We start from the raw sequence: 10762 nt of genomic DNA on the forward strand, positions 1-10762 counted from the left end.
ATATCCATAGGGAAAACCTAGCCTTCCTCTGGGTTTCTTAATTTTTTATCTAAAATCGAGAATTGTGTGTATTAAGTTATAAATATTTGTTTGTTTATAGATTGTGTTCCCGCTTCCATTTTTCTCAAAAAAATGGGGTTAGAGGTTATAATTTCATTATAAGCTACCTACACTCTAAGATAGTAACAAATCTTTCTGTAAGGTGTCCCTAGTTCATATCTTGTATCTATTCACAAAGGATACGAGGTCTCTGTGCTATGTGTCAGCAACCTACTTACTTTCCACTGAGTGCTGCACACCTGCTGCCTACAAGCAGCTGCCGGTTGGTTTGAACTGTTGGTTTGACCATTGTCTTCCCAGGTCAAAGACAAGGAAGGAGCAGCAGAAGAAAACTTTTTTCTGAAAACCTTCCTTAAGTAAGGGGTAGGGGTATGAAGATGGGTCCTCTACACAGTCCACAATAATTAGATCGCAGTCATATGTGTATCCCCACATGCAGAACCTGTGGAGTCTTAGAGTAAAATGCATTCGTGTGGATTCATTCATTCATTCATTTGATACATTTATATTAAGTACCTACCATGGGCTAGGCATTCAGTAGGGACTGGAATGGAATGGCTACTTTATCTAAAAAGAAATTTATAATACAAATTTTGTGAACCAGGCCCCAGAAGGCTATTTTTTATATCCGAGTTGGGCCCAAGAAGTATTTTTCAAACCTGGAGCTATAGACAGTGCCTGAAAGTCTGTGGCTATATTTTGGGCAATTTTAAAATTCTATGAGAATATTCTGATTTTATGTTTTTATTTATAGATAAAATAAAAGATTGTCTTGCCAGATATATTTTTTTCATAGTGAGTCTTTTTTTACTTAGATAGAGTTTTTGAGTCAGATCACATGGTCTCAAACTGGAGTTGGTCTGAGAATGTGAGCATGTCTTCTTTACTCCTGGGGTTTTGCAGTATTTTTCTTTAAAATAAATTCATAACGTTATTATTATCATATCCCACTGACTTTTAATTTATGCTGTATAATAAGTATCCTTATGAGTCCCCCTATCTTTTCTGATAAAAGACTGGCTGCAGATGTGTGAAAGCAGTAAATGCATGAAACACGTGACTCCTCCTACATGCCATCTCTCAACATTTTCATAATTTACACCTTATTACCCTCAACATTTAAAAAAAAAAAAATCAGAAGTGGTGCCTCACTGCATCTGGGCTTTAAGCCTCAAACTACAAAGGAGCAGTCTCAATCTTTGTTTCTAGAAATGCCTTTACCCTGCAAGGGCCACTTATCTGTGGTCTGAGTTTTCTCCTGTTGTATTTGAGGGACTTGAGAATAAAAATCGTCCCTTCCACCTTTTGAAGGAATAATTTATTGAAGAGCTACTCCAAGCTATCTATCTATAGTGGTCACTTCCCTTCAAAGACATGACTAGACCTGTGCTCTCCGCCCTCACGACTTCTGTCCCATATTGAAATAAAAGTTTTAGGACAGCATACAGAGTTAGGATTCCTAGACAGGAACTATCAGTACATCCTCTGAGGTATTCATGCCCTTGTCCTCTGTCTTGTTAGTGTTGATCTTAATGCTGCAGATTAATCTCCCTGTCTTAACTTAATCTAGGCCTGAGATTGCCACACCCTACTCCCCAGTGCAAACATTATAATTAGACATGAGGTCTTCCCTCTTGAGCTCAGAAGGAGCTGGACTCCAGTCCCTTGTGCCATTGGCTTGATAGCCCCTTTTCTAGAGAATCCTCACTCACCACAGTAGTTTGTAGGCTGGATAAAAAGTGATCCATCCTCTCACTGTTAAAATATGGGATTGACAACTCTCAGCAATGGGCTGAGAGTTGGAAAAAAATAAAATCCTAATCTTGACACAGTTCTTCAATGAGGCTAGTTAGTGACACAAATTCTTCATACAGTTTCAGATCCATTATACAGATATTTCCATGATCCGAGTACTCTTTTTCAATTTTAAAGTCTGACTTATTTATTTATTTTTTTTTCAAATATTCTGGAGCTCATTTGATAACGGCCTTCCCAAGGTAGTGCTTAATCAAAACAGATTCAAAAATCAGTGCCAATGAGTATCTTGGGGACAACCAGCCCCAGCCCTCATTTAGTGAACATATTTGCTTGGATGCCTTTTTGATTGTTTTGAAAGTTAAATTCTTACCCAGTTTTTTCCTCTTAGAAAAAAATTGTCGCTACCATTTAATTAAGAAAGATGTATCCTTTGGGATTGTTTAGAACTTTCCTTATTTTTAGGTCCCAAGTTCTGCTTTTTATTACTCTAAGATTCTCAACTCCCTTGTCCGTACCAAGAAGAAAAGTCCTCGAGAGAAAAAAGAACAGTTCTTCCATGTTCGACACTGAAACTATATTTCCTCCAAAACCCCACATGCCTACGGTTTTCACTAAACTTTTTTTTTTTTTTTTTTTTTGCTGTGGCAAAATATACATAAAATTTACCATTTCTAAGTATACAGGGCTAGCGGCATTCAGAACATTTGCATTGTGCAATCATCACCGCCATCCATTTCCAGCATTTTTCATCTTCCCCAACTGAAACTCTCTACCCATTAAACACTATGTCACCATTCTCCCTTCACTAAACTCTTAATAGCTAGAAGAATGTTCTGTTTCAGCAGAAATCAATGAGCTCATTTCAGTGAATTATAGGGCTACAATCTACAAAACAAGTGCAGGAAAGAGAACCACCAACCTGCTCTGTGTGCCAAAATTCTGGAACACCTGCTGTTTGAATTATATTAAAACTTGCTGAGATTTGGTTTTGTTAAAACTCGGAAACATCTGCTCTGAGTCTCGGTCTTTGCTCAGTTGAGCTTGTCTTTATTTTTGAAACTCTGACTCAGCAGAACTCCAGCTAACTCTGCGAAGAAGAATGCAGTAATCTGTGACAAACCACACACACAGTGGGCTCTCTGTGACTCTTGGTGGCCATGCACATGCCCTAGAGAATATCAAATGCTTCAGACATACTGGGTACGAAAACACTGTGCCCTGCCTCCAGCCTGGCTCTTGAATGAAAGTAGCTCAACCCGATGTTAGAGAAACTTTTGTAAAGAAAACACAAACCAGGGGTGGCTAAAATATGTGATGTGGCTGAAACATTCAAAAGTCAGAAGTCCCAAATACTTAGCCAAAATCTTTTCCATACTTAACCAAAATCTTTTCCATACTGCCACCCAGACCTTTGGCTGATAAAGATTGGTTGGCCAACATCACACACATACACAATTCCTATCTTTATTTTGCATCTCTAAGATATTGTAGCTTTTGGCAAGCCAGTAAGTACCATGGCTTGGCATGACTGTGGTAGTATGTAGTTTTCCAGAGGGAAAAAAAAATTGTAACTGCCAGAATGGCATTGACTGTTGCATCTTAGCCACAATATCCAAAGAGCCATGGGAGGTGTTGGGGAGCCCTTCTGGAACCCCACCAGTTTCCTCTCACCCAAGAGAAACTACCATTTTTTAGGTCAGTGGCCTTGAGAACAGTAACCTTGGTATACAACATTGGAGTAGTACTCATGAGAGGCTCCAGGGTTATTATTGAAAGATACTCATCATCTTGATTACTCCATCTACCATCCTGCATCTCTGTTCTGAAAAAAATTCTTAAATGAATTCAAAGTAATTCCATTTTGGAGCTCTCATGACATGACTTTCACCCCATCTCCCCACATTAAATGGAAACACTCCAACCTGAGACCGCCACTCAGGAAAAACGCAAAGCGATTTTTAATTCCGGTTCCACTTTCCATTCACATTAGCCCATCCTAATAGGTCTGCCTTTTGTCTCCTACTAATCTCCTCACAATGAAATCATTCTTTAGACAATAAAGTTTTAATATAAAAGTGATGATAGAGTTAAAATTAAATCTATAAGAATTTAAAATGGTAAAATGCTTATTACTTTATGGCAAATGACTTATTACAGTGTGCGTGAGATTTATATTTTAGTTCTTGCTTAAAGGCTCATAAAAGTATCTCAATTATGAATGACTAAATTTGTTTTTAACACTCAATTCTTTGGATTTCTCTCTTCTTTCCACTGTGAACAAAGGTGGGCTGGAATTATTGCGTTTACATGATCAGCTACAGAGGGAAGGGAGGCACATAGTAGTAATTACATAGAAATAGTGGATCTTTGACAGGCACACAAAAATAGCACAGTTTAACACTAAGAAGTAGACCCGGGTCTCCTAACAGTATCCTTAAGTATACAAATGTCCCTTAAGTATACAAATGAGAATTACCATCACCATTGATCATTATCAGCCTGTCTGACATTTATAGGCATAATAATATGTCAGGTATCTCACAAGAGAGAAGAAGACTTCAAAGAAAATTTTGTTAATAGGTTTATGCAACAACTGGCAACTTTTCTAATCTAAGCAAATATGAAATAATAATGTTTAATAATTCAGTAGGGAAATAAATTAATATCTCCTCCTGAATGAAATGGAGCACTACCTTTATAATGCCAACCATGGCCATCAGAACATTAAAAGTCTTTCCAAGGTCCAGCATTCTTTGACCTTCTCTTGTGCCATATATTTTAGGGACCCTTGAAGTATGAGGGATAAGACAAGGATAAATACTAGTTCCCTTTATACTTAATTAAATTTCGGAATAAGAAGAGGGGCCACCTAGTTCTCCTTGCTATACAAAAAGAAGTCGAGTTCACCCAAAGTTATGAAGGAAGTTGGTTTTTCCCATATCTGAGAACCATAGAGATAAGAATGAGAATGAAGCATTTGCCTGCATAAACCCTGTTTCTGTCCCACATTCCAGTGTCTCTTCCCATTTTTTCTTTTTTTGTACTCATTAATGGAACTGGGTGTATTTCTTCTTCATTCATTTTTATGTAAGCATTCTACAGTATAGTTTTCAGAATTGCTAGACTTCTCAGAGAATGATTATAGATATATAACATCAACCTATCTGAGCATAATTCTAGCTTTTTTAATATGAAAGTCCTACTTTAAAAACAGTAATCTTTTTCTTAAAGGAGATAATGTTAGTAAAATTTTTGATAGCTCTGGAGAACTTTTTCAAACTTAATTTCATAAAAAATATATGTCAATCTCAGTTTTTTATCACTTGATTCATTGGGATAAAATATTCCTATTACTCTCTTGAGCCAAATATGATAGATGACTTTTGTTCCCTTTTTCTGTTTTGCCTTTTGTTTAAATTTTACTTTTCTAACTGCCGTATGTATGTCAAGGTGTCGCATTTTACAGAGAGCTTACATAGATATGTTTTTAAGGGAACTCTTTGTAATGCACCAAAGAAAAATAGTTTATTGCTCCAGAGAGGTCTAAGAATATTGTGCTGGGCACTTGAATTCTAATCTACTTCTCTTGATTGATAACTGACCTGAGTGAGACAAGTCACTTGACCCTTCCATGTGATATTTCCTAAAATGTATGGTACAGTTGAAAATCAGGCAACTTAGTTACTAATGTCCCTTCCAGATCAATAATCAATAAAAGTTTGTGCAAAACACTTCTCTGAAAGTAACATTGATTGAGTTCTTACCACGTGCCAAAAGGGCCTGTTGATTATCCTGTTTAATCCTCAGACAATTCCAAAGTATTATTATTATCCCCATTTTATAGATGAGGAAACTGGAAAATAGTGAGAACAAGCAACCAGCCCAAGGTCACAGAGCTAGTAAATATCAGTCCAGGTTTCTAACCCAGTCCATCTCACTCTCAAGGACTAGTTAAAGATATCTACTTTTCGTGCAAAAATATAAAATATTATGTCACAGTCCAGGGACTCACGTACAGTCTTTCCCTCATTTGTCTTTTAGGAGATACAATATTCATTATTCTGAGGAAGCAGAAGCTGATCTTCCTGCACTGGTACCACCACATCACTGTGCTCCTGTACTCCTGGTATTCCTATAAGGACATGATCGCCGGGGGTGGTTGGTTCATGACTATGAACTATGGCGTGCACGCCGTGATGTACTCTTACTATGCCTTGCGAGCAGCAGGTTTCCGAGTCTCCCAGAAGTTTGCCATGTTAATCACCTTGTCCCAGATCACTCAGATGCTGATGGGCTGTGTCGTTAACTACCTGGTCTTCTCCTGGATGCAGCATGACCAGTGTCACTCTCACTTTCAGAACATCTTCTGGTCCTCACTCATGTACCTCAGCTACCTTGTGCTCTTCTGCCACTTCTTCTTTGAGGCCTACATCGGCAAGATGAGAAAAACCATGAAGGCTGAATAGTGTTGGAACTGAGGAGGAAGCCATAGCTCAGGGTCATCAAGAAAAATAATAGACAAAAGAAAATGGCACAAGGAATCACATATGGTGCAGCTAAAACAAAACACGTGAGCAAACACAAAACCTAAGGCAGCTTAGGGATAATTAGGTTGACTAAACCCCGTAAGTTTATGATCTTTTTTGGGAAAGGCCTCGCTGAGTGCACCTCTATGTCAAAGGACTGCTGCTAGAAAACTCCATTCCCTCTTTATCTGTCAACTTTAGGAAAAATGAGAGCAAAAGTGAGCCAGAGGCAGAGAGAGAAAAATAGAAGGCCAGTGAAGGTATGAAAAGTATTTACTAAGTGTTGTATTTCTCTAAGGATTACAGTTTACTTTAAAAACAAAAACAAATAACTGTGCAAGCACATGCACACAATCCTTTCTAATCTTTTTAGAAACTAAACTGGAGCCAATAGAATAGATAAAAATGAAAGACACAGGGTGTATATCTGGAACATTAATGCTTTTGCAAAAATTAAAGCCTTGTAAGAAAGGTTAGTTCATTGTAGTCCCCTTGAGAAAGATGTCTTAATCTTCTCTTATGAAAATGGACATAAAGAATTATATTTCGACTAAGAAAGACTGCTGTTTTTCCCTTTACAATACAGCCTCAGGCTATGAGTTTGCCAAAACCAAATGGGGCACAATAGTTTTCCAAGCTTCTTCCTGGGAGGATGGAAATAATGCAGCTCAATGTCAAAAGGGGCAGCTCCATCTCAGAGCATTTCTGATAATTTGACTGTAATTTCTACTCTTAAATGAGATATGAAGCATTATCTTTGGTTCAGGTGCCCTAAGCTTTTGAACGGAAGAGTACAGAATACAGGATAGAAAAGATAAACCTCAGCTGAACGGTTTGAAAATGGAATCTGTACTACATGTAAAAATGTTCAGCCCCATACCATTCTTAAGCTGGGAAAGGGAACAGATGGGGGAAAGAAGAGAGCCGAAGATCAATACAATATATACCCCTCCCTAATTTGACTTCACACATACTCATAACTTTCTACACGAAACCCTGTGGTACAGTCCATATTTTTTATATTTTTGTGAATTTCAAAAAAAAAAATCTGCAGGGCTCTTCCTGATATTGGGTGAACACTGTGTTTCTGCATCATCTGCATTTGCTCCCTAAGCGATGCAGAGGTGTGTAAAGTGCCCTCTGCTGGTCAAGTGGAGATACTCCAAACACTTTATGGGAAGTTTGGCTGGAACAGTTGACAACAAAGGGCCCCCATAGACTTATCCTTCAAATTTAAATGTTATAAAATACACATCATATTTTTGGCCAAATCAGAAGACATTCTTCCGCTTCAAGTCAGCTTCAGAAATTTTTTTAAAGAAACTTTCACTCTGGAACTCAGAAAATCAATTTATTAAGAGCCATATTCTTTTTAAAAAAAGCTAGATAATTTATTATCGGTAATATTTCAGTCCTTTACAAGCCAAATAAATGTGTAAACATTCTTAGTATTTCAAAGAAGCAATTATGTAAAGTTGTTCAATGTGATATAATAGTATTCTAATGGGTTAAGTAGCTTAATGATTAGACAAACTAGTTGAAAAGATTAGGGGCTTCTACACTGCATAGATTACACGCGTATAACCACACGTATGCACACAAATGTGAGGTACACTGAACTTCAAAGCCCAATGAATAGAAACACATTTTCTGGCTAGCAGAAAAAGAAACTCGTTTATCTTTCTTGCTTTATTTGAGATTACAGTAAAAGGGATTTTTCAAATTATTTTTATATTATTTTAGCTTTAATTGTGCTGTCATTCATGAAACAGCTGCTCTGCTTCTCTGTCAGAAATGACAAGGGCTTTCTCAGCATCTCATTTATGTATGGAATTTAAAAGAATAAAGTTTTATTCCATTCTGTGTGAATGGTTTGAACAGTGAACAAAGAATCCATGCAAACCAAGTCATGACTGACAGACCAGGGGTGGGGGCGGGGGGTGCGCAGGGAGGGAAGCTGTTACATCTGTGTTAAATTATTGTGAAGTCTATGATGTCTTGACATTGGTTCATAGTTGGGGAACAATTGATGGAGGAATGTATTGTTATTAAGGCAAAAGCTGACATGAGCTGAAAAGATGGGTCCTGCTATAACAACTAATAGATTCTTAGGATGCAAATAATGTTATTTTGAACTTTGAAAATACATGATTCTGTGCAATAAGCTTTTTTTCTTATAACAGAAAATAAGCAGAATTATTAAAATGAAAAGGTTAAATAACAGCTGACTTGAGTTTAATTGAAGGACCAGTTGGAGCTCATCTGGTTGATTTGATTTAATTATTTAATCCATTGATTTATCATCGATCCTTTAATGCAGGTTAGAATAAGGAAGTGAGCATAGACCTTAAATAGACTCTAAGTGATACCCAAGTACTTTCATTCTGATGTAGGTTCATACTTGTGTTCACTTGTGAGATAATTTAGAATTTTTGTTTACAGGTTGAATGTCTAATAGTTTTAAATAAGCTAAATATATCTAAAGGCATTTCTGATGTTTATCATGGGAGGAGAAAAACATTTAAAAAACAAAATTCTGGTATTACAGTTTCAGTACAATGATTTTAACATCTCAGCTTAGCTGCTTAGTTGTATCAAGATGGAAGGCCGGACCACTAGTTCATGGCAAATCTGAAACCTACTGGAGAATTGACTGCCACATAGATAATTCTGCTCTCAGTTAACATTCCAGGAAAACTCGGGCAGACACGTTTTTATAGCTGCCCCACTATGCTGCAATCAGTTATGTTACTATTGAAGATTTTCCACTGCTTTCCAATAAGAGTATGGTAAAAAAGTTCCTGCACTGAAAAAAAAAATTTCTTTATTTCATATATAAGTACATGTAATTTGACTCACTAGGGCTGAGCATCAACCCAAGTCTATGAGTTTGCAATGAAAAACATTCTAGTGAGAAATACTCTATTCATAGAGCAGGAGGTTTTATCTGGACCTTGTAGTTTTACAAATGAGGAAAGAGCAACTACTATATTATTCATATCCAGTGCCAGGCCAAAGTACCAAATGAATCATGTATTGAGGTGATTCCAGGTAATTTATTCCCATCCTTCTAATCTCGCTCTACTGCAAAAATTAGGGGAGGGACAATACATGGATATACATTGCTTAGGGGGAAAGAAAAGATTGATCACATCTCCTTCACTTCACCTCTTGGCTAACAGTTCTGGACTGAGTCAGGAACTCCGTTTGAGTGGGGTTTTGCAGAATGGAAGGACACTGCTAGGGAAGAGACCCACAGAAGTTTTTTAAAAATCAGATGACATAAAACCTGTCACGTCAGAGTAAGAAATCACCTGAAGTCGATTACACTGGAGTAGACTTCCAGAAGTCTGGCCTCATTCCCAGACTGCTGAATTACCTGAGAGAAACAACACACTCAGGTTACTATCTTCTTTATTCTGGTAGAACAGCATCTTCTCAGCAACTATATGTGTCATGCAACTGAGTCAGCTCCCACATGCTGATTCAAGAGAGTTGAGTTGTTAGGAGGGTGGAAACGGTCAAATAGGCTTTGCCTCCCAGAGTTCAGTGCTTGGAGTAGTATGTGCATGGTCCATGTCTGTCTCTTGGACACATATTTCCCTGAAAAAGTTTCCAGCCTGAAAAATACAATTGAGAATTTCATGATGATAGCCCCAAACTTTCCAGTAGTCCGTTCTTTTTGTTTAGATAATATTTCGTTATCAGTTCAGAATGATAATAGAGCTTATGTCCATGCTGTGAGTCATTGTCTCCTGCAGCTTTTTAAAGTTATTCTTCTGTTCCTTTTATATTTATATACAAAACTTGATTCTTTGTGCCTCAGACCCATTACCATCAAAAGATTTTGCTAAGAATGCACCACAATAAAGTGAGAGCTTATAAAGCAACGATACTCTATTTTGTGCTGACAATCAGGAGAAAGTGTTAAGTCCCAGTTTTCCAGTGAACCAACAGCCTCTGTATGCTGGTACCCGATACTTTAGCAAAACAAGTGTTGGTGCAGGTATACCATTTCCTTGAATGCCAGTTGTGACAGACTCCAATTCTAAATATCCCAGAGCCATATGGCAGACCCCATATGGCAAAAGAGGCCAATGAAGTATACCCATGCAGAGCATTGAAGAGTACTCACAAGTCTATTGAATCATCAAGGAGAAAAAATCCCCAGGCTTCCCTTCATCCTGAATTATGCTTTTTTAAAAGAGCATAAACAAGTTCTGGCACTGAAGAGACAGACAATGGGAGCACACCAAGTGTAGGCTCTGAGCAGGCAAAAATCTTGAGATCAGATACACTTCACTGGAAATCCAAACCCAAAACTACATGTGGTAAACTCCTGAAGCATCTGGTTAAATTAAAGAAACTGGTCCCATCAATCAGAGTCGAGCCAAATTTACAGCCCATTTAAGGAGAGG

The 10762-nt window shown here is 37.6% G+C and overlaps 1 protein-coding gene across 4 annotated transcripts in view; it reads left to right on the forward strand.

The window, feature by feature from the left end:
- Positions 1 to 8565, forward strand: part of ELOVL6 (ELOVL fatty acid elongase 6) — a 113964-nt gene extending 105399 nt beyond the window's left edge. For all 4 annotated transcript variants that reach the window (XM_011361436.2, XM_023531355.1, XM_011361435.2 and 1 more), the window contains exon 5: positions 5860 to 8565. In XM_011361436.2, coding sequence (XP_011359738.1) covers positions 5860 to 6284 — 425 coding nt within the window. In that variant the 3' untranslated portion in view covers positions 6285 to 8565. The remainder of the gene's footprint in view (positions 1 to 5859) is intronic.
- Positions 8566 to 10762: the final 2197 nt, after the last annotated feature.

The sequence above is a fragment of the Pteropus vampyrus genome, unplaced genomic scaffold (assembly GCF_000151845.1).
Source record: "Pteropus vampyrus isolate Shadow unplaced genomic scaffold, Pvam_2.0 Scaffold67, whole genome shotgun sequence".
In the NCBI taxonomy this organism is placed as follows: Eukaryota; Metazoa; Chordata; class Mammalia; order Chiroptera; family Pteropodidae; genus Pteropus; species Pteropus vampyrus.